The sequence below is a fragment of the Lagenorhynchus albirostris genome, chromosome 6 (genome assembly GCF_949774975.1).
Source record: "Lagenorhynchus albirostris chromosome 6, mLagAlb1.1, whole genome shotgun sequence".
Classification (NCBI taxonomy): domain Eukaryota; kingdom Metazoa; phylum Chordata; class Mammalia; order Artiodactyla; family Delphinidae; genus Lagenorhynchus; species Lagenorhynchus albirostris.
Genome location: NC_083100.1, coordinates 54,432,869 through 54,455,874, shown reverse-complemented (window position 1 = coordinate 54,455,874; position 23,006 = coordinate 54,432,869). Strand labels below are relative to the sequence as shown.

At 36.4% G+C, this 23,006-nt stretch overlaps 1 protein-coding gene across 19 annotated transcripts in view; it reads right to left on the bottom strand.

Moving 5' to 3' along the window:
* The window catches only part of TTN (titin), a 287,195-nt gene that overhangs the window by 124,481 nt on the left and 139,708 nt on the right, over window positions 1-23,006 (bottom strand). The window contains exons 139-194 of one of the 19 annotated variants that reach the window (XM_060152562.1): window positions 22,918-22,995; window positions 22,325-22,408; window positions 21,979-22,062; window positions 21,686-21,769; window positions 21,143-21,490; window positions 19,545-19,619; window positions 18,689-18,763; window positions 17,945-18,037; window positions 17,271-17,348; window positions 16,224-16,292; window positions 15,985-16,074; window positions 15,554-15,847; window positions 14,650-14,730; window positions 13,430-13,507; window positions 12,805-12,888; window positions 12,570-12,644; window positions 11,147-11,230; window positions 10,955-11,038; window positions 10,751-10,834; window positions 10,349-10,426; window positions 8,741-8,824; window positions 8,408-8,488; window positions 7,887-7,961; window positions 7,686-7,769; window positions 7,492-7,569; window positions 7,259-7,342; window positions 7,064-7,147; window positions 6,869-6,952; window positions 6,674-6,757; window positions 6,507-6,590; window positions 6,210-6,296; window positions 5,981-6,052; window positions 5,779-5,859; window positions 5,580-5,663; window positions 5,381-5,464; window positions 5,182-5,265; window positions 4,983-5,066; window positions 4,784-4,867; window positions 4,585-4,668; window positions 4,386-4,469; window positions 4,188-4,271; window positions 3,996-4,079; window positions 3,805-3,885; window positions 3,611-3,694; window positions 3,420-3,500; window positions 3,227-3,310; window positions 3,032-3,115; window positions 2,837-2,920; window positions 2,670-2,753; window positions 2,453-2,536; window positions 2,236-2,319; window positions 2,023-2,106; window positions 1,812-1,889; window positions 1,326-1,409; window positions 769-858; window positions 420-497 (exon numbers count right to left, since the gene is read on the bottom strand). In XM_060152562.1, coding sequence (XP_060008545.1) covers window positions 420-497; window positions 769-858; window positions 1,326-1,409; window positions 1,812-1,889; window positions 2,023-2,106; window positions 2,236-2,319; window positions 2,453-2,536; window positions 2,670-2,753; window positions 2,837-2,920; window positions 3,032-3,115; window positions 3,227-3,310; window positions 3,420-3,500; window positions 3,611-3,694; window positions 3,805-3,885; window positions 3,996-4,079; window positions 4,188-4,271; window positions 4,386-4,469; window positions 4,585-4,668; window positions 4,784-4,867; window positions 4,983-5,066; window positions 5,182-5,265; window positions 5,381-5,464; window positions 5,580-5,663; window positions 5,779-5,859; window positions 5,981-6,052; window positions 6,210-6,296; window positions 6,507-6,590; window positions 6,674-6,757; window positions 6,869-6,952; window positions 7,064-7,147; window positions 7,259-7,342; window positions 7,492-7,569; window positions 7,686-7,769; window positions 7,887-7,961; window positions 8,408-8,488; window positions 8,741-8,824; window positions 10,349-10,426; window positions 10,751-10,834; window positions 10,955-11,038; window positions 11,147-11,230; window positions 12,570-12,644; window positions 12,805-12,888; window positions 13,430-13,507; window positions 14,650-14,730; window positions 15,554-15,847; window positions 15,985-16,074; window positions 16,224-16,292; window positions 17,271-17,348; window positions 17,945-18,037; window positions 18,689-18,763; window positions 19,545-19,619; window positions 21,143-21,490; window positions 21,686-21,769; window positions 21,979-22,062; window positions 22,325-22,408; window positions 22,918-22,995 — 5,082 coding nt within the window. Of the gene's footprint in view, window positions 1-142; window positions 221-419; window positions 498-768; window positions 859-1,319; window positions 1,410-1,811; window positions 1,890-2,022; window positions 2,107-2,235; window positions 2,320-2,452; window positions 2,537-2,669; window positions 2,754-2,836; window positions 2,921-3,031; window positions 3,116-3,226; window positions 3,311-3,419; window positions 3,501-3,610; window positions 3,695-3,804; window positions 3,886-3,995; window positions 4,080-4,187; window positions 4,272-4,385; window positions 4,470-4,584; window positions 4,669-4,783; window positions 4,868-4,982; window positions 5,067-5,181; window positions 5,266-5,380; window positions 5,465-5,579; window positions 5,664-5,778; window positions 5,860-5,980; window positions 6,053-6,209; window positions 6,297-6,506; window positions 6,591-6,673; window positions 6,758-6,868; window positions 6,953-7,063; window positions 7,148-7,258; window positions 7,343-7,491; window positions 7,570-7,685; window positions 7,770-7,886; window positions 7,962-8,407; window positions 8,489-8,740; window positions 8,825-10,348; window positions 10,427-10,750; window positions 10,835-10,954; window positions 11,039-11,146; window positions 11,231-12,569; window positions 12,645-12,804; window positions 12,889-13,429; window positions 13,508-14,649; window positions 14,731-15,553; window positions 15,848-15,984; window positions 16,075-16,223; window positions 16,293-17,270; window positions 17,349-17,944; window positions 18,038-18,688; window positions 18,764-19,544; window positions 19,620-21,142; window positions 21,491-21,685; window positions 21,770-21,978; window positions 22,063-22,324; window positions 22,409-22,917; window positions 22,996-23,006 lie in introns of all 19 variants that reach the window. The other 18 variants (XM_060152541.1, XM_060152542.1, XM_060152543.1 and 15 more) reach the window with 18 other exon arrangements.

The following is a 23,006-nucleotide window of genomic DNA, read 5'->3' as shown; positions in this document are numbered from 1 at the left end:
TAATTAACAGAGCAGCATTAAAATTAATGAAAGCAAAATAAGGACATTTTTGTCCCTAACAATGAAGACAACTTATTGGATTCCACTTTAAGATATCAGAGTACTTTAAAAAAAATTATGATGTCAATGATTATGTGAATACCTTTAACTTCTGGTGTTTCTGGCTTCTTAACAGTTGGGACTTTCTTCACTGGGACAACTTTCTTTGCCATCTCAGGTACTTTAAAGATATTAGTAGCGTTTAATAATATAAAACTGCAAGATGCAATATGTACACATAAACTTGACAAGTCTGTTCAGCACTGTAACATACAGATGACAGTTCAACACATAATACAGCACAATACAAAATAAGGAAAGAATGTCAAGTTTTAGACAGCACACAAAAATGAAGTAAATATTTATTTTACTGTAAGTACCTTTAGGTGGTGGAGGTTCTGCTTTTTTGATGACAGGAACTTTCTTCTCTGGAACAATCTTCTTGGGCTCTTCAGGCACTTGAAAGATAGGAATTTCTTTTAGAGTCAGATGATTACAATGAAAAGTTTAATGCTATGAATAAATAAAAAAGATCACACATTTCTTTGCTATGCACATTGTTAAACTCTGTAGGACAAAAGTTTTATGTGTGCAATTGACTTTTGTTCTCGCCAATGAGGTCAAATGTTAAGGAAGGAGACAGAAGACAGATTTTACCTTAAATAAGATATATAATAGACATAAAAATCAAATGATGTATTTTCCCATTCAATGAATCCTGTCTTGTACCTGCCGGAGGTGGGGCTTCTGGTTCCTTCTCTTCTGCAACAGGAACTGGCTTTTCCTCTTCAGGAGCAATTTCTACAGGTTCTTCATATACTTTAAAGATATAGTTAATTTTAGTTGAATGTGTGGAACAATATTCTAAAATGCATAAAATGCAACACACAATAAATAGTCATCTTGATTTCTTCCCTTGTTTCTATTAATATCGTTTCTTGTTTTTGTTAAGATGAAATCCATCTTGTTTGATTTCTGTTTCTATTGATTTGAATGCTTGAAAAGCCCTTTTGGTGCTTAATGTTATTTATAGTCATTAGTTTTCCTGTCCTACTTTGTGTGCGTTAGAGAAGCTTTGTTGAAACACCTTATGATGGCCAGTGTAGATACCGCTGACTGATGACCCAAAATAGATTTGAGATTGGAGCTAATTAAGAATAGTGAAGTAAGACAAATAATTAAAGGACAGAAAATGACCAAGAGATACTGAATTAGAAAAGAAGAGGAACAAGGCTTAAATTAAAAACAGTCATAAGTGGTAAGCTCATAAATGGCATTACCTATACCTTCTGGAGGAGGGGACTCTACTTTCTCGGGAACAGGGACGACTGGTTTCTCTTCTAAGACAGGTTTCTTTGGTACCTCTGGCACTTAAAAGATATGAGTTGGTTTTACTTCTGGGTAGTTGAGAAGTACATGAAATTTATACCATATCTAGTTCACATCTAGTTCAAGTAACCCAGGGAGAGATCCAAGAACAAAATTCACGATTAGGCCAGTGATCTGTTCTTGGACCCACATAGTGGGAAGACAATGTAGCCTATTAAGATTAACAAAACCATGTTAGTAAACTCTTCTAATACTTATAACAGATGTACCAGTTTTTTTTTTAGTGATGCTATTTAAAAACATTTAAAACCCTAAACATCCAGTACAGTAGGTTTGTAGTTTTTAATATAAGATGTTTGACAAACAAAAGGGTTTCCTATAGTAAGTGACTTTTGAGACCAAGAGTGAGTGCTTTTCTACAGAATCTCATTAGTAACATGTACCTTTAGCTGGTGGGACTTCGGGCTTTTTGGGAACAGCTACTTTCTTTTCTGGAAGGACTTCTTTTGGAACTTCAGGCACTTAAAAGATATTAGTATTTTAACATTATGAAGAATCACTTGTAAATGCTCATCACATTTACACAGAGCAAAACACTTTTCAAGAGATAAAGGCTGTATCCACCTCCATGAAACAGTGGACAGTTACGAGTACCTTTAGCAGGTGGGACTTCTGGTTTTTTGGGAACCACTGGAGGCACTTTCTTTTCAGGAACAACTTCCTTGGGCACCTCGGGCACTTTAAAAGACATTAGTAGTTATTAGCTCATAGTTTCAATGACATATAGAAATCATTAAGCGGAGCAGCAGAACATAGCTTTTTAACGACAGACATTTTTCTGTAGGAAGCAGTGGCAGTGGGAAATACCTTTCGCTGGTGGTGGTTCAGGTTTCTTGGCGATGACGGCAGGTGGTTTCTTTTCTGGGACAGGTTTCTTAGGTGGCACGGTCACTAAAGATATTAGAATTTATGTTTTAGAATCAGTGAAGAAGAGTGAGAAACAAGAGAAAAGCCCATAATGCCCAGAAGTTTTGTGACAAGAAGAGCTAAGATTGGCAAAGGCAACCTAGCAGCTGGCCAGTACCTTTTGGAGGAGGAACAGGCTCTGGCTCTTCCACGACTTCAGCTGGAGGCTCTTCTGGGGCAGTTTCCTCAGGCTCCTCATGCACTTTAAAGACACAAGCTCATTTTAATGCTAGAATTGACTAAAGTATATGAAATATTTTGCAAAAAGATTTTTACAGCACTAAGAAGAGAGTTTTTCTTTTTAAAAATACTGGTTTGGAGAGTTTCATGATTACCTGCTGGGGGAGGACTTTCCGGTTTGGGAGGAATAGCTTCAGGCACCTTCTTTTCTGGGACAGCTGCCTTTGGCACCTCGGGTACTTTAAAGAGATTAGTATTTTCATGATTAGCCAGAGTAAAGACAAACAGACAGCATCAAACATAGCAACATGGAGGTGGCTACCTTTGGCTGGTGGGACTTCTGGCTTTTTAGGAGGCATCACAGGAACTTTCTTCTCAGGGACAACTTCCTTGGGAGCCTCAGGCACTTAAGAGATATTAGTAAAATTACATTTAGCAGTTATGAGACCACTAGATCAAAATGTTTTTGAGAGCAGAAGAGTTTTATCTTCTTAAATCCAAGGTGAGTGACAGCTACCTGTAACAGGTGGGACTTCTGGCTTTTTAGGAGGCATCACAGGCACCTTCTTTTCAGGGACAACTTCCTTGGGAGCCTCAGGCACTTAAAAGATATTAGTAAAATTACACTTAGGAGTTATGAGATCACTGGAACAAATTATTTTCAAGAGCAGAAGAGCTATGCCTTTTTAGGCCTAAGGTTTGTGACAAATACCTGTAAGAGGTAGGACTTCTGGCTTTTTAGGAGGTGCTTCTGGTGCTTTCTTTTCAGGGACAACATCTTTGGGAACCTCAGGCACTTAAAAGATATTAGTAAATTAAACTTAGGAGTTATGAGATCACTGGAACAAATATTTTCCAGAGAAGAAGAGTTATGTCTTTTTAAGACTAAGATCAGCGACAAATACCTTCAGCAGGTGGGACTTCTGGCTTTTTAGGAGGCATCACAGGCACCTTTTCAGGGACAACTTCCTTGGGAGCTTCGGGCACTTAAGAGATGTTAGTAAAATTACACTTAGTAATTATGAGATCACTGGAACAAACATTTTCAAGAGCAGAAGAACTATGCCTTTCTAAGCCTAAGGTTCATGACAAATACCTGTAACAGGTGGGACTTCTGGCTTTTTAGGAGGCATCACAGGTACTTTCTTCTCAGGGACAACTACCTTGGGAGCCTCAGGCACTTAAAAGATATTAATAAAATTACATTTGAAGTTATGTGACCACTAGATCAAAATGTTTTCGAGAGCAGAAGAATTTTATCTTCTTAAATCTAAGGTGAGTGACAGCTACCTGTAACAGGTAGGACTTCTGGCTTTTTAGGAGGCATCACAGGCACCTTTTCAGGGACAACTTCCTTGGGAGCCTCAGGCACTTAAAAGATATTAGTAAAATTACATTTAGTAATTATGAGACCAATGGAACAAACATTTTCAAGAGCAAAAGAGTTATGTCTTTTTAAGCCTAAGGTTCATGACAAATACCTGTAACAGGTGGGACTTTTGGCTTTTTAGGAGGCATCACAGGTACTTTCTTTTCAGGGACAACTTCTTTTGGAGCCTCAGGTACTTAAAAGTTATTAGTAAATTTACATCTAGTAGCTATGTGACCACTAGAACAAAATATTTTCAAGAGAAGAGTTTTATCTTCTTAAATCTAAGGTGAATGACAGGTACCTGTAATAGGTGGGGCTTCCAGCTGTTTAGGAGGTGCCACTGGTGCTTTCTTTTCAGGGACAATTTCTTGAGGAACTTCAGGCACTTAAAAGATATTAGTAGTTTTATGCTTAGCTTAAAGAGATCAATGGACTAAAAGTATTTCCAAGAGCACAGGAGGCATTTCTTCTATAGAATAAAGACTGGGGTGAAAAATACCTGAAACTGGTGGAACTTCTGGTTTTTTGGGCGGTGCCTTGGGAACTTTCTTTTCTGGGACAACTTCTTGAGGAACTTCAGGCACTTGAAAGATATTAGTAGTTTTACGGTTAGGTTAATGAAGAGCAATGGACTAAAATCATTCTCAAAAAGTCAAGAGACATTTCTTCTGCAGAATGATATCTGGGCCAACATGTACCTGTGACAGGTGGGGCTTCCGGTTTTTTGGGCGGTGCTTTAAGAACTTTCTTTTCTGGGACAACTTCTTGGGGAACGTCAAGCACTTGAAAGATATTAGTAGTTTTACGGTTAGGTTAATGAAGAGCAATGAACTAAAATCATTCTCAAAAACTCAAGAGACATTTCTTCTGCAGAGTGATGTCTGGGCCAACATGTACCTGTGACAGGTGGGGCTTCCGGTTTTTTGGGCGGTGCCTTGGGAACTTTCTTTTCTGGGACAACTTCTTGAGGAACTTCAGGCACTTGAAAGATATTAGTAGTTTTACGGTTAGGTTAATGAAGAGCAATGAACTAAAATCATTCTCAAAAACTCAAGAGACATTTCTTCTGCAGAGTGATGTCTGGGCCAACATGTACCTGTGACAGGTGGGGCTTCCGGTTTTTCGGGTGGTGCCTTAGGAACTTTCTTTTCTGGGACAACTTCTCGGGGAACGTCAGGCACTTGAAAGATATTAGTGGTTTTATGGTTAGGTTAATGAAGAGCAATGAACTAAAATCATTCTCAAAAACTCAAGAGACATTTCTTCTGCAGAGTGATGTCTGGGCCAACATGTACCTGTGACAGGTGGGGCTTCCGGTTTTTTGGGCGGTGCCTTGGGAACTTTCTTTTCTGGGACAACTTCTTGAGGAACTTCAGGCACTTGAAAGATATTAGTAGTTTTACGGTTAGGTTAATGAAGAGCAATGAACTAAAATCATTCTCAAAAACTCAAGAGACATTTCTTCTGCAGAGTGATGTCTGGGCCAACATGTACCTGTGACAGGTGGGGCTTCCGGTTTTTCGGGTGGTGCCTTAGGAACTTTCTTTTCTGGGACAACTTCTTGGGGAACGTCAGGCACTTGAAAGATATTAGTGGTTTTATGGTTAGGTTAATGAAGAGCAACGAACTAAAATCATTCTCAAAAACTCAAGAGACATTTCTTCTGCAGAGTGATGTCTGGGCCAACATGTACCTGTGACAGGTGGGGCTTCCGGTTTTTCGGGTGGTGCCTTAGGAACTTTCTTTTCTGGGACAACTTCTTGAGGAACTTCAGGCACTTGAAAGATATTAGTAGTTTTACGGTTAGGTTAATGAAGAGCAATGGACTAAAATCATTCTCAAAAAGTCAAGAGACATTTCTTCTGCAGAATGATATCTGGGCCAACATGTACCTGTGACAGGTGGGGCTTCCAGTTTTTTGGGTGGTGCCTTGGGAACTTTCTTTTCTGGGACAACTTCTTGAGCAGCTTTAGGTATTTGAAAGATATCAGCATTTTTAGAATTTGGGAACAGTGTAGGCATATGTTACAATATTCATGAAGAGGACAAGACAATATATATTCTTAACACAGCAGTGGGAATAAATACCTTTAGCAGGTGGGACTTCTGGTTTTTTGGGTACAGCCACTTTCTTTTCAGGTACAACTTCTTTAGGAACTTCAGGAACTTTGAAGATATTAGTAACTATTAGTTGAAACTATAAAATGGGAATATCAACAACACATTTGCCCAAGCAAGTATCATTTATGAAACTGGCGGACACTTCTAAACACTTTTTCCCAGTCCCCAAATCAGGAGACCAACAACACGGAAGGATAAATACCTTTAGCAGGTAGAGCTTCTGGCTTTTTAGGAGGAGCCACAGGCACTTTCTTCTCAGGGATGGCTTCCTTTGGCGGCACCTCAGGCACTTAAAAAATATTGGTAATTTGTGTTTAGAAAAGGTGGAAATAATGAACGACTATATCATGCAATCATACACCAAGATATATTCAATTACTGACAACTCTTCTTTCTTTAGAATTATATCGCCTTTATGTACTGGGATTTATACATATAATTTTTTTCTAGCTAAAATAGCAGTTATTTTTCTCCCTGGTATGTACAACATTGTCATTACCTGCTGGGGGAGGACTTTCCGGTTTGGGAGGAATAGCTTCAGGCACCTTCTTTTCTGGGACAGCTGCCTTTGGCACCTCGGGTACTTTAAAGAGATTAGTATTTTCATGATTAGCCAGAGTAAAGATAAACAGACAGTGTCAAACATAGCAACATGGAGGTGGCTACCTTTGGCTGGTGGGACTTCTGGCTTTTTAGGAGGCATCACAGGCACCTTCTTTTCAGGGACAACTTCCTTGGGAGCCTCGGGCACTTAAAAGATATTAGTAAAATTACATTTAGGAGTTATGAGACCACGAGAGCAAAATGTTTTTGAGAGCAGAAGAGTTTTATCTTCTTAAATCCAAGGTGAGTGACAGCTACCTGTAACAGGTGGGACTTCTGGCTTTTTAGAAGGCATCACAGGTACTTTCTTCTCAGGGACAACTTCCTTGGGAGCCTCAGGCACTTAAGAGATATTAGTAAAATTACATTTAGCAGTTATGAGACCACTAGATCAAAATGTTTTTGAGAGCAGAAGAGTTTTATCTTCTTAAATCCAAGGTGAGTGACAGCTACCTGTAACAGGTGGGACTTCTGGCTTTTTAGGAGCCATCACAGGCACCTTCTTTTCGGGGACAACTTCCTTGGGAGCCTCGGGCACTTAAAAGATATTAGTAAAATTACATTTAGCAGTTATGAGATCACTGGAACAAATTATTTTCAAGAGCAGAAGAGCTATGCCTTTTTAGGCCTAAGGTTTGTGACAAATACCTGTAACAGGTGGGACTTCTGGCTTTTTAGGAGGTGCCACTGGTGCTTTCTTTTCAGGGAAAACCTCTTTGGGAGCCTCAGGCACTTTGAAGATATTAGTACATTTACAGTTGAGTCATGAGGATCAACACAGACAAGAATCACATTTACACAGCAAAAGCACTTTCAAGGCTAGCAAGGCGGTTCTTTCCATAGCCCTCTCTATTCCCTCCTGAGGGGTTGTTAGGATGTACCTTTGACAGATAAAACTTCAGGCTTTTGGGGAGCATGCACTTTCTTTTCCCAGACAACTTCTTCGGGCACCTCAGGCACTTTAAAGATATTAATATTTTTACGTTTAGGAGTTACAAGAATCAACACAAACAGGAAATACATTTATACAGGAAAAGACATTTTTCCAAACTTCTAAGCTTCCAGCAACATATACCTTCATCAGGAAGGGCTTCAGTCATTTCAAGACGAACCACATATGTTTTCTTTTCGGGGAAAATTTCTTGGGGAGCTTCAGGCACTTTAAGAAATCAGTATTTTAACATTTAGTGTTGCAAAGATCAGTAGGAACAGCAAAATATTTTCAAAGACTACAGGAGCTACTTCTTCTTGAACTTGATGGCATGGGGACTTGTACCTTTAACTGATGGAGGTTCTCTTTTTTTGGAAGGAATTCTTTTTGCAGGAACACCTTCTTGAGCAGCTTCAGGCACTTTAAGGACATTAGTATTTCACATTTAGGAGTTAAAATGATTAATGAAAACAATAACCACAATATGTTAGCAAATGTAGTTTTTTAGAAGTTTCTTCTCTGCCTATTCTCCCCTTGCCCCACCAATCAACTAAGTTGAATGGGATTAGCAGCATCCTTGAGAAGATGTGCTCACCCTTCTCCAGCAACTAGTGGAGGTCCTATGACCCTGTAGACCCTCCTTATGAAGTATTTGTTGAATGAACACTTTTAATAGGAGGGTTTTCTGTTTTGATAGGAACAGTCACACATATTTTCTTTTGAGAGGGAACTTCTTGTGGAGCTTCTGGTGCTTTAAAGATATTAGTATATTTACATTTAGGAGTTAGGAAGAACATTAGAAACACATAGTTTTAAGAACCGAAGACAGATAATTTCTTCAGTATCTGTTCAGAGGTGACAGGTACCTTTCACAGGTGGAGGTTCTGCCTCTTTAGGAACATCCTCAGATACTTTCATTTCAGGAGCCACTTCTTGCACAGCTTCAGCTACTTTGAAGATATTAGTATTATATTATACTTAGAGGTTAAGGGATCAGTGGAGACATTAATGACATTAACTGAACCAAAGTGACTTTTATGTCTACAAGGGTGCTTCCTTCAAGAACTGGATGAGGTACAAAGTCTTGAAGAAAGGAATCAAATCTTGTCTTTGTTTATTATTCCCCAGCTCCCCAGCACCATGCACATAGTAGGCATTTGTTAAATAAATGAAGGAAGGAATGATAGAATGAATGATACCTTTAGTGGAAGGTGTTTCAATTTCAGGGGGAGCAGCTATGAGTATTTCCTTTACAGGGACAACTTCTTGAGGTGATTCAAGCACTTTAAAGATATGAATTTATTGTACTTCAGAGTGATGAAGAGCAATGAAGAGTTTTAGTCAAAACCCCACCTACAGGAATGTCCCAGACTGGGTGACCTCCCTGCTCCCCAAATCTGATTCTTTGGTAAAAGTATGAATACTTGATTATCGGGAGCTGTTTTCTTGGTCACCTCAGGCACTAGCAATATTAGTAATTTTATTTCTTTGAATGGTAGATACATAGGAACTGAGATAAAAATTTACCTTTAAGTGAAAAAAACTGATTTTTAAATAATTAACAATGTACCTTTTGCTATTAGCTTGAAGAGGATAAAACAGCTCCTTACCTGGATTGGCTTTATTTTGTACCCTCACCTTAGGCACTTTATTTTATTTTATTTTTGGCTGCATCAAGCGGCTTGCAGGATCTGAGTTCCCTGACCAGGGGATCGAACCCATGTTCCCTGCAGTGGAAGCATGGAGTCTTAACCACTGGACCCCCAGGGAAGTCCCTTAGGCACTTTAAAAAGGTGATTGTTTTTCAAGTAAAGGAGGAAGGAGAACAACTAAAATATTTCAGACAGAGAAAATATTGTCAAAATGTTCAGATATTCTTTAAATTACAGAATATCATGGGTACTGTGACGAATTTTTGGAGAGGTTTTAAAACATTCTCATCTGTTGATTTATCTGAAAATATTCAAAATGAGAAAACGTAGGACTCCTTAAAAATAAAAGACAATGAGAGGAGCAAATAAATATTCAGGGCAGAATTCCAACTTTAACTGGTTTTGGTTTTAACTGCCCTGGTTTTAGAAGGCTCTCGAGTAGAGATGATATTACAGATAGAACAGTTCCACAGTGAATTTAATATTTTATTTTCCTTAAGTCATGGTTTTCTAAAAATATTTCTATGATATTTAAGTCTTAGGCGAATTCAGTTATTTCAAAATTATGCGCTTGTTTTTGGTAGTAAGTTTATTTTAATAGAAGAGCAATTCAACAGGTAGTTGTATTATATCCTGGAATTTCAACCCCATGGAGTGTTTGAATTACTAACCTATAGTCTACAGCCAAGCACCTCTGTCATTTTACGGCACTGATTTCTGCTTTAGAGCACTGTGGGGTGAGCCTATTCAGTCTAGTTTCAGGGATATAAATGTTATAGGTGATCTCTCATATAGATTTTTTTTTCTAGCTAGTCTGAATTTTATTTTTTAAGGAAACAGCAATAGCTATTTCCATCTGGGTCACATCTGCACATTATATGTATATATATTTTCCCTGGAGGGGAAATAGCCTGGAGGGCTCATAGATAAAATTTATAGCCCAAGCATCTCCATGTGTATAAAGTTATGGACTTTTCCCCCTTATGACTCATGGGGACATGTATATACCCAGTCGAGCTGCTACTTTGGGGGACCCACTTCTCTGAAGTGATCTCCCTGGTATCATCTGGAGCTTTAGAGGTATTAGTATTTTTACACGTGGTGAGTACAACTACAGTCACGAGATAAGAAAGTCAACCTTCTTCTGGCTTGTACCTTTTGGTGGTGATATTTTTCTTCTTTTGGTAACAGGAGGTTGTCTCTCTGGAACATCTTCCTTGGAGACTTCCAACTCTTTAAAGATATTAGTATTTTTTAATTGAGAAAGGCAAAGACATGAAGACATGACTTACAAAGAAAGTTAGGGATATTAGCAGATATTATAACCTTTAATTAGAAATTTTATTTTTGTTCTAATGTTTATTCATTATATGAGTGGGATTTGACTTTTTAGGAGCAAGTCATAGATAGTTCCTTGTCTTGGGTACATTAGGGACACTAAAGATATTAGTATTTTAGCATTAGAGGTCGTGAAAATCTACACAAAGCAGTGAACATATTTTGCAGACTGATGAAGAAAGGTTTTCTTATTTAGATTATCATAACTAAGAATTATACCTTCAGTTGGAAGATGCTCTGGAATATTGGGAACAGCCTCAGGTAACTCCGCCTCTGGAAATACTTCTCTGGTTGTATCAGGCTCTTTAAAGATATTAGTAGGTTTACACTTAGAAGTTATAAAAACAGTAGATTATATAACATGCAATTTTTGAGTCTTGAAGCCAAAGATATTCATCCAAGTTTGATGTTGTTGGAATGTACCTTTAGTTGCTGGTGTTTGTCTCTTTTTAGGAATAGTCACATATATCTTGTCCTCTGGAACAACTTTCTTGGGTGATTCAGGCACTTAAAAGATATGAGTATAGTTATATTTATAAATGGTGAAGGAAAGTATTGAGCTTTTAAAATGAGCCAAAAATAAATTTTCTTCACTGGGTCATTGGTATTATATACCTTTTGCTACTTTGGTTTTTGTCTTTTGAGGATGAGTCACAGGTACTTTTTCTTCTGGAGATGATTCTTCAGATACTTCATAAACTTTAAAGATGTTAGTATTTACACAATTAGGGGCATTTCAAGGTGGATGAAGAATAGTGTTAAGAAAAACATAATACATAATACACATCGATAACTCAAATGACTAGTACTACATAGATGCAAATTAGTGACAATAACACACTGGCTAGGAAAAAGACTCATTCCCAGTTTTATGATATAGGACTTTTCAGCATTTCTTTATGATCATGATGGTAAAATTGAGGAATTCACTGGTCAGGGACTAGTATATAATTCTTTTACTTTGTCTGCAGAAAGATACTGGTAAAATTTCCCTATTGTTGTTAATTTTTATGGATTTTTTTTCTTAAGGAACAGGGTTGATGTTGAGTTGCACATCAAGAATTCTCCAATATTTGACTTACTAGAAATTCATCCAAGTCTTTTCCTGTTCCAGGAAACTAGTTATCTACATTTTCAAACCAAATCTAGTCTATGGCTTCATAATCAATATGAATGTGAAAACTATTCAGAGATTGGAAGAAGAAAAGAAAAATAAGAATGATCGAATATTTGGAAAATAAGGCAACTGAAAAATAAAGATTTCTCCAGATTTCAGAAAGGAAGACTGGCTGATAATAATAACCAAACTCAAGTATAGAAAGGATATTCAAAGGTGGGAGTCATCATATATTTTTATCCAAACCTATTATCATAGGGTGACAAAAATTGTATTTAAATTTTACATTCAAATAAATGGAAGGATATCTTGACTGCTGGCATTTTCACTATTCAGATTATTAAACAGTATTCTATTCAGAATATTTTTTTACTCATATTATTTTACTCTTCAAATTAATTCATTATAATTTTGCATGAAGGCAAAACCAAAAATGGCTTGAGAATTCTTTTGAGGTTCTAATGGCCTCATAAATCTATGGGTATTTGAATAGTACTGCTAAAATGTTTACAACGATTGTTGCAAAGAGTAAAAAATACTAATGCTGAAGTATTTTGATTCTACATATCCAAGTAAAATATTATCATCAAGTTAAAGAAAGTTGCCTTATGGTCTGAGTAAATGAATTGCTGAAAAGCAGAAGACATTTGTACACAGAACAGGTTAACAAGACAATGACAAATTCAACAAGACAAATGACTTTTCTAAAATTGGGCAACGGTATACGTGCAGGTCTCTTTATTTTTTAAATTGGTGAGGAAATATAACTTGTCTGAGGCTAATAGTCATTCAAATTATCTAATTTTAGCCAAATATTTTTGGCATGTTAGGATTTTACAAGATATTAGTATATTTACTTTTAAAAGCTATGAAGACAAACACAGACGAACCAAAGAGAACCACCAGTTTTTCTACACTCACTGTACATCGTTGCATCTTCAGAAAGAACTATGGGTGATATTTCTTCTTGAATACTTTTCTTAGGCACCTCAGGAACTTCAAAGATATTAGTATATTAATTGTAATAAATACCAAATATAAGATATTAAGAATATAAAGAAACAAAAGACAAATATTTACATCACTCACATTCACTTTAAACCACGAATAACTAAACATAGAGTTATTTCATGTTGTGATTAGTATCAGTGTATACCTTTAGCTGGTGGAACTTCAGGCTTTTTAGGAACAGCTTCACGAACTTTTTCTTCTGGAACAATTTTCTTGGGTACTTCAGGTGCTTTAAAGATATTTGTTTTATTTTAAAAAACTGCATCATTGGGTGTAAAATATCAAGACAAAAAGGGGCATCTAACAAGGATAATGTCAAAAATCCCCAAATTATAAGTCATCTAAACACACAATCAATGCATCTCTCTAGACGGCCTTGTTGAGTTGTTGATTTGTCATATTAGAAGGACTTTGTCCTGTGGATACAACATCATTTTCTATTGTCACTTGGAACATGTTTATTTGTTTCCAAAGCTACTTGAAAATAGCCTCCAAAATGAATTATTTTTGAAAAAGAAGTTGGGGGGGGTCAATATTTAAATATTGCTTAAGAAGAGGATCAGTACAAATAAAACCAACTTTTAGGCTTAGGCCTGTGTTCCCAGAGGGTAGTCACAAAAGGGAGGATTATGTTACGGGACATAAATTGAAGTTTACATAATTCAGCCATTTTGTGGAGTTGCGGGGAGAAAAATCTCTCTCTCTTTCTTCTCATAATAAATGAATAAAAGGGAGTTTTGTATTAGTGGCGAATCAGCAAAGGCAGATACCTTTAGCTGGTGAAACTTTGGGCTCTTCAGGAACATGTACTTTTTCCTCTACCACAATTTTCTTGGGTACTTCAGGTACTTTGGAGACAGTAGTAATAGTTTCTTTTACTTTTAAACATTCATAAAGATTTTTTAACAAGTAGAGCATAATAGAAATGTAAAGACAGAAAAGAACATAGCCACAGTATAAAATACAGACATCACTTTATCGAATACATTACAGTTATTAAAATGAGTTGAATTTTGATAACAAATACAACAACAAAAATCCAAGGGAATTTCCCATGTAAGAATCATAAGAACTTGACAAGAAAAATGAATAAGACACCTTCAGCTGGTGCTTTCTGCTTGTTTTGGTGGAATAATTGATATTTTCTCTTCAGTGATAACATTCTTAAATGCTTCAGAGACTTAAAAATGTAAGTATATATTATTTATAAGCTACTGTTTTTCATTTTTACTGTGAAATTCAAGAGGTTTAAAAACTGAACAGGGCTTCCCTGGTGGCACAGTGATTAAGAATCTGCCTGCCAATGCAGGGGACACAGGTTTGAGCCCTGGTCTGGAAGATCCCACATGCCACGGAGCAACTAGCTCCGTGTGCCACAGCTACTGAGCCTGCACTCTAGAGCCTGCGAGCCAAAACTACTGGGCCCACGTGCCACAACTACTGAAGCCCGCGCACCTAGAGCCTGTGCTCCACAACAAGAGAAGCAACCGCAATGAGAAGCCCGCGCACAGCAACGAAGAGTAGCCCCCGCTCGCTGCAACTAGAGAAAGCCTGCGCAGCAGCGAAGACCCAACACAACCAAAAATAAAAAAAACAAAAAACAAAAACTGAACAAAGCAGGGACATTAAACACACAGTCACAATGTATTTATATTTACTAGGTCATTAAAATTAATAATTAACAGGAAAACAAGGATTTATCAATAAACAGGTGAGTGAATATATAATCAAAGAGTACCAAAGAAGGAAAACTGGGTTCACTGTTTGGTTAGTAGTGATACTGCTTTGGGTATTTTAAGTAGAACGTGACTTTCTTTTTTGATAGAACTTTCTTTAGCCCCTCACCCACTTTCAAGATATTAGTTTGTTTTAGACATTCCAGAAACACAAAACACAGAAGAAAAACATCAAGTAGAATTCAAACTTGTAAAGCAGCCAAGGTGCTACTATATGTAAAATTAGGTTAAGTAATTTTTCACCAATAAAATACCTTTAGCTGGTGGCTCTTTTCGAAGAACAACTTTAGTAGGTGGTTTTTTTGGAGGGATGATTTTCTCGGATATCTCGGGCCCTTTAAAGATATTGGTGTTTTGGTTTAGAATGAACTCCTGAAGTATCATGGCCCACGATGACTAAAATTAGTACAATAAGGGCTCATAAAATGCTTTCTCTATTCATATTTTAAAAATTTATACCACACTTACTTCCAAAAAAACTTGATTTTGCTAAATTTCATCTGTATTGTAAATTTCCTGTGTATACTAAGCACACACACATTCCTTCATATTACACACATATTATTAATTTGTTCAAGAGCTGGAGTAGTCTTGCAGAGAATGTATTTGTACGTTTATCCTCAGAATATACTAGAATGCAGGTGCTACTACCACACTTCATTTCCTTCCTTAATGTTATTTCTCCTGAAAATATCATAAAATGGTGGAAGATTTGGATAAGTAATTATCAGTTTGTGAACAGTTGACTGAAATGCTAACAAAACAATGGTTCTTTTGCCTGGACAGTGAACTGAGGAGTTTCTTTCTCACTCAACTGATGACACTGGCCAGATATTTTGGTACGTATAACAATCACGTAACACTCTTACTTGGATTTAAAAAGGAATCCACAAATTCATACCGTGAATTATGTTATCTCCTTAGGTAAGTAGATATCAAACATTATTATCTTGTTGGCTAAAATTATACTCTGTGGTTAATCTCTACTCCATATCAAACAATGTTATCAAGTAGTTTAAACTCATGCTTAAAGTATTTCATGATTTTATCATGGAAAGTAAGTGGGTTTCTAATGTCCAAACTGAATATGAAATGTACTTTAAAAAAGAAGTTAGAGCAACATATAACAATTTGTAATATCTGCACAATTCCCTATACCTTTAGGTGGAGCTTTGGGTTTTTCATATACTTCCACTTCTTCAGCCTCTAAGACTTCTATTACCCTATGGACTTCTTCAACTTTGTGTACTTCTTCAGCTCTATACTCTTCTACTTTGAGGACTTCTTCAACCTCATGGAACTCTTCTTCTTCAAAGTATTCTTCAACCTCATGGAACTCTTCTTCACGAGCTTCTTCCACTTGTGCTTCCACTATTTCTAATTCTGCTCTTTCTTTTACTACTTCCTTTTTGTGGACAGCAACTGATATTTTTTCTTCAAGAACAGCTCTCCCTGAAAGAGCATCTATTTTAAGAGATCTATTTTTTTTAAACACAGCAGAAATGAAGACGTAAATTCAAAATATAAAAACAGGCGAGAAAGGCTTTCATGCAGCAACACATGAAAATCAAAGATCTTCCCCAAAGTACCTTTAGCTGGGGGAACAGCTTCTCTTTTAGGCACAGGGACTTTCTTTTCAGGGACTTTCTTTTCTGGGACTTTCTTTTGAACTTCAGGCACTTTAAAGACATAGTTTTAATATTTGAGACTATCAAGAGCAAGATTCCATAGGCAAAAGACATCAAAAACGATCAAGACATGTAGACATAAAACATAAACATCTTAATGAAAAAGATTATAAGAAAGTTCAGGTTAAAAAGAGATGTACCTTTGGCAGGAGGGGCCTCTTTTTTCTGAACAGGAACAGGTACTTTTTCTTCAGGAACCTTCTTTGGCACTTTAAAGATATGAGGCATTTCAGTTAGCTGACAATACTCAATGATAAACATGAAATAAAAACATCAGAAACAACATCAACATTACAAATAATCGAAGTCTAAGAAGTCACTCTATTGTAAAATTGGACACCAATTTTAGAGGCTATAAAGATATTTTTCCAAATCACTCATTTGTACTACCCACACCTTAGAAGAAGGTATGTCCACAAAGAACCTGTGCTATCCTTTTTTTTTTTTTTTCAAATAGCAGGAATTACCAATATTGGGCCTACTTCTACTATTTTTAATTTGATGAAGGCTTTTTTCAAGTGATTACCATCATAGAGTACTTAAGCCTTGATACAGGTGTCACGTTCTGCTGGGCACTATCGTGTCTGCTGAGGATGTCTATTGCAATAGGGACAGCATAACTTAATCAATTAGGAGTGCTACTGAAGCATTAACCTAATTAGGAACAATGAGAGATAGACGTTTTCTAATAACCTTGAATGCTCTGGCCAGATATTACAAAAGGGACACGAGGCTCTTTAAAATAATTATTATCTAAGCATTAGAACAGATAACCCCCCTCCATAAAATAACACAGTAGACATAATTATTATAATAATTCCACGAGAAAATTCGACTTATGTAATGGAATAAAATCTAGGAATGGAATGTTGGGAAGAAGGATCCATTGTAATGTATATAAGTATAGAGAGATGTACTATTAACATTAAAATTCTCAGCTATTTAAAATAAGAATATTCTGGAATAATTCACACACACGCACACACACACACACATAATCATTCATTAACATTCCAAAAAAGGCTAAAACAATCGAATGAATTATATTTGACAGGTTCTTAATCAATTTCATAAGTTTCCTATTTAAATGACTCTAAGAAAGTAATGAATGAAGATACTTTTGTTTTTTAAAAAGAAAATGAATGGGAATTTAAAGATATTGTCTTTAATAAAAGGATTTGTTATACCTTTAGCTGGTGGTGCCTCCACTTTCTTAGGAACAGGAGTAGGTGCTTCAGGTACTGCTTTCTTAACCACTTCAGGCACTTAAAAGATAGTTCATGGACATTTTGAAAAATGACATGCAATTAACAGAACAACAACCATATACCAAAAAACCCCCAAACACAAAACATTGATTTAGTTAAAAAATATATTAGCAACCCAAATGGTAATTGCATATATGAAGTATTGACTCTAAAGGTGAGAAGGATAGTACTTGGAAATCCTATAAGCAAACATAATACCAACTATAAAAAGATTGTCATAGTCTTTAGCAATGATAGCCTAACAATTATTCTAAAGAGCAAACACCATAGAAATAGATTTTTCCCCACTTGAAGAAAAAAACTAAGGATTGAAAACTAGGAGAAAGTATTACAATAGCATCTGGCCAAAAAAACATTAAAGTGTCAATAGCATAAAATTCTCTCTCTCATTCTAACTGAATTGTAGACGCAGTAGAAAGAGTTGGGTCAAGAAAAGGAACACAAAGTTTCAGGTGCCAGTTGTAATTAATCTTCAATTTATCATTGATATGATGTAAGAAAAGTATACTGGCGAATATCAGGCTTAGATGAATTCTGAGAAAGATTCGGAACACCAGACATTTTCAATGTCCAACTCATAAAAGCAGCTGTACCTCTAGGTGGCGCCACCTCCTCAACCTCCTCTATGCGAGGTGGTTCCTCTGGGATCTCTTCTTCTGGAATAGGCTCTTCAGGCTCCTCAAACACTTTAAAAAGATGATTATTTTGTAAATTATTTTTATAATTCATTTAAATATTAGACTAAAATGATACATCTGAAAACTGAGGTTGTCTTATCAGCATAGTTAACTCAGCCTTCTAAGTGCATGTGAAAACTCACTCATCCTTGGAAAAGGTCTTACTGCGTCTTCAAAATATGTTAGGCCCTTCACAGAATTTTAGAACTGGAAAGGACTTCAGAAAGAATTTAAATTATTATTATTTTTTTTAATGGAGGTGGATTTTTTTGAAGTCAAACATTCACTTAGGGGTAGAAGTCAGATTTTCTGCACCAGTTACTTAGGCTTAACTGGAACTCCTCCTGGAGAAGCTAATCCCACAACTGCCCACCAAGTCACCTGATGAAAAATTTCCCATGGCAAATATGGTTTCCCTTCAAAGATTCTCATTAAAGTAAAACAAACAAACAAGGAAACAAACAGCCTAAGCATGTAAGAAGAGAGATTCGATTGGTTTTAGTTTGCCTATCCAGTTTCTATTAGGTAAAGAATAATTTCTTTTACAGTGTGAATACATTTATTTTCTGGAGTGAAATGTGCATTTACCTCCTGAAAATATTAGACAAAAATAAGATAATGATGCTTTTGAAAATGCTATTTTCTTAGAAAGTCATCTACCTTCAATTGGTGGAACTTCCTCTTCTTTAGGGACAATGATGCGTCTTTCTTCCACTTTCTTAGGCACCTCAGGAACTTAAAAGATATAGATTGTTTTAGGTGCTTAAAATGCAGGAACCAAGAGGAGTACATAAAGACCAAGTTCCCCGTTTTTCAACCCAAGAGAGTTAATAACAGAATGCACATGCACCAGATGAAACATTGACATTTCATAGCATCAGTTAATGAGACAAAAATAAGAGGTTTGTGGTTTAAGATAAAGGGTCCATTAAAGAGACATTCTATCTTTTACTGCTGGAGCCTCTACTTTTTTAGGGAGAGCAATGGGTACTTCAGGGACTGGTTTCTTAGGTACTTCAGGCTCTTTAAAGATATATAAGTTTAGTATTTTTATTTTGTAGGAACAACATACATAGACAAATCAACATAAAATACACAAACACAAAGTAGAAGAACTGACACAGCACAAACACGGATGCAGCAGAGTCCCAACTAACGACTACACACAGACCACACAATGCAAACGTCTATATGGAACATCCCTAAGTGACGAGCATCACAGTTCAACATCGGGGAAGCAAACACACCCCTGTTGGGAGTGATGTACCTTTGGCAGGAGGAGCCACTGCTTTCTTAAGACCAGGAGGAGGCACCTTCTTTTCTGGTTCAGGCTTCTTAGGCACCACGGGCACTTTCAAAATATTATTTTATTTTGTAAGTTCATTTCACAAGCACAGAGACAATGGACACCACGATAATGTAAGTTATGTTAACAAATACTGGGAAATGGGACATTTTGGCTTTTACAGGTGAAGAAAGAAATGGCAGTGTCTAATTCGCTTGGGAATAGCAGTACCTGTGGCAGGAGGAGCCTCCTCTTTCTTGGGAGGGATCACTTTCTTCTCTGGCACTTTCTTCTTAACCTCAGGCACTTTAAAGACATCATTCCATGATAAGAATTTATTGTGAGGGACAAAAAAGAGAGAACACAGGAAGTCCACAGAGAAAGACCAACATGCAACAGTTGCTCAGGGTAGGGACCTAATGCAAGTCAGGAGCCCAGATGTGACGATATAATTAGGTTTTGTGGAGGAAGGGATCAGCAACCTATTTGAATACCAGAGGACAGATGCTGTCATTTCATCCACTTAAATTTCACTAGAAATTAATTAAATCATTATCTGAAAAATATTTCTGAATTCCTGAAATCCAATAAAGGATCGGCTTTACTGTTTCACTGCTTATAAGACTATTTAACCTAGTGGAGAGGTCATGCTTATTTTAAGTAGTGATGTCATAAACTTTTGCAGAAAGTATTATTGAGCTTTAAGGCATAAATATATTATGTCCTGTACTATGAACTGATTGACTATGATAAATCTGGATACTATTCATTCAGTGATAGAGTACTTTTATAGATCTTAATTTTATCCTCACAATAATATCTGAGCCCACTAGAACTGACATTAGTAACCCCATTTTATAGGAGAGGAACTTTAGGCTCAGATCAGTTAAAGGACTTGCTCAGTCTAACACAGCAAGATACAAATTCAAGGCTAAAATCAAAATCTGCTGGGCTACCATCTGTATGTATGTATCAGAAGACATAAGCTCTTATGCAATGCTTTCATAAATACATTAATCTTTCTTTTACCTTTTCATCCTGATGTTATAAAGGCACTTAATATACATGGTTGAAGGATGACATTTAGGAAGATTTGTTCATCATATTTTTCAGGTATTTTTTGTGTAGATAATTTAGCCTTGTAAAATATCTATATGAAAATTATTATGCTTAATAAAATTATAGGGAATTGGGTAGAATTTTGGGGGCAGTTTTGGGACAATACTTCCTTCCATCTTCGCTCTTGAATACTGCTTTGCAGCCAGTAAAAAGTGGATATCAGTGTTCCTGAACATTTTTAGAAATTAATGTGACTATCTAGTTTACAAACATAAATTTTCCTAAATCTCAGTTCAACTATAATTTTTCTGGTGAACGTATGGATGAAGAATATGTATTCACTTTGGGGAGGTGTACCTTTGGGTGGTGGAGGTTCCACTTTTTTAGGAGCTGGAACAGGGACTTTCTTCTCTGGTACAGGTTTCTTTGGCACTTCAGGCACTTAAAAACATTCATTTTAAGACATTAAAAATCACATGTACAGCACTGTATATGTAACAAAAAGACACATGAGAATAAGGCCACAAACAACTAAATAACATTTCATATCATAAAATTTGAAAAGACATTCAGACGATTTACAATAAATAAACACATAAGACAGACACAAAACAATAAGAGCACACATGTCTGGAATGTTTTCTAAGATTTAGATGGTAGAAGACATAGAGAGTAAAGCAACATAGATAAAATTAGAGATGAACAAAAAAGATGGAAAGGCAGAATTCAACACAAAAGAGGCCTGATGACTTCAAGAAGAACTGCTATACCTCGTGCAGGTACTGGCACCTTAGGTTTAATTTCTGGAAGAACTTCTTCTTCAGGTACAAATTCTTCCTCCCCAGGAGGAATTTCCTCTTCTTCAGGAGCAACTTCCTCTTCCTCTGATAGAATTTCCTCTTCCTCTGGTGGAACTTCCTCTTCCTCTGGTGGAATTTCCTCTTCCTCAGGTGGAACTTCCTCTTCCTCAGGTGGAATTTCCTCTTCCGCTGGTGGAACTTCCTCTTCCTCAGGTAGAACTTCCTCTTCAAGAACAATTTCTTCTTCAAATACAAATTTCTCTTCCCGAAGTAGAGCTACAGGAACTGGAACTGGAACTGGCTCACGTTTCTTTGGCACTTTAAAGATATTTTTCAATCGGACAAGCATCACTTTTATGTACAATATTCAAAACAGTGGGACAACATGAAAAGCAAATATTCTGTGATCATAAAGCATCAACTGTCACCAACATAAGTAATTATAATTAGTGAGGCTGTATAATGCCGGTTAGTTTTCCTTTTTTGCCTTGGTTTTGTTCGAGATTAATGTACCTTTGGGTGATGGAGCTTCCACTTTTTTCGGAACAGGTGTTGGCTCCTTTTCTTCTGTGATGACCTTCTTGGGCACCATTGGCACTTTAAAGATATTATTTGTCTTTAAGAATGTGCTCTTTTACATGTCTTAGAGCAATAGACATAAAAAGGAATCATGAAATATCTGACTTTTCTATTTCTAACAAGATAGACAATTGTTTAAAACATGTAATGTTATACGGGAATTTGTATGTGAATATATGTAAATGTAAGGTTTTTTCCCATGGACTTTAAATGATGAAGTGACGTACCTTTTGCAGATGGAGCCTCTACTTTCTTAGGAGCAGGAACCAGCACCTTCTTCTCAGGCACAGGCTTCTTGGGCACTTCTGGCACTTTAAAGAAATGATTTAGAGAAACATTTTACACAACCTAAAATTTTGAGTCTAAGTGTAGTTTCAAAAAGATTAAGGTCATAAAAGAGTATGACCAAGTTACTTCAAGAAGCATTTTACCTTTAAAATAAAATCTTTTCTTTTCCATAAAGGAATACTAAAGCATTGCATCCCCAAAGAGCACGTAATTGAACCATTTAATTTTTTACTTATATGCAAAGTTGAAATTTAAAAAATTTTATGACATTGCAAGTTCATGTACCTTTGGCAGGTGGAGCTTCCACCTTTTCAGGAACCGGTACTGGCACTTTCTCCTCTGGTACAGGTTTCTTGGGTACTTCAGGAACTTTAAAGATATCAAATAGGGTTAGTATCAAATTTTTCACCCATAGAGAAGAATCTAGCAATTTTAGGCCTTATTGAAGCATCATAGATATTCTAACAATTTCACTTTAAGAATGAAAATAATAATTATAACAGCCACAAAACAAAGGCCAGAAAATGCACAAAAATTAAGATTAAAAAACACTGAAAAAACATAGACTGATAAAGACAACACACAGTGTCTGGTAAATGATGATTTTGTCCATTTTTGGTATTACAATTAGAATTTGCTTTACTCTAAGAACTTTCCACTAAAGAGGAGGAACCAACCATGAAGCACCAGCATGCTTTTTTGAAGGTAAAATTTCAGAGATAAATACACAATAAACTGCTCCAGTAACCAGCTTGTCTTGGCATTAATATTGTTAATATCATCACGGGGGAAAGAACTGATACGGCTCACCAAGTTATACTATCAATACATGGGTAAATTATTACACTATTCCATTGATGGATTACAAAGAGATGTACCTTTAGCTGGTGGAGCCTTCTCTTTCTTAGGAATGGGCACAGGAACTTTCTCCTCTGGCTTCTTAGGAATCTCAGGCACTTTAAAGATA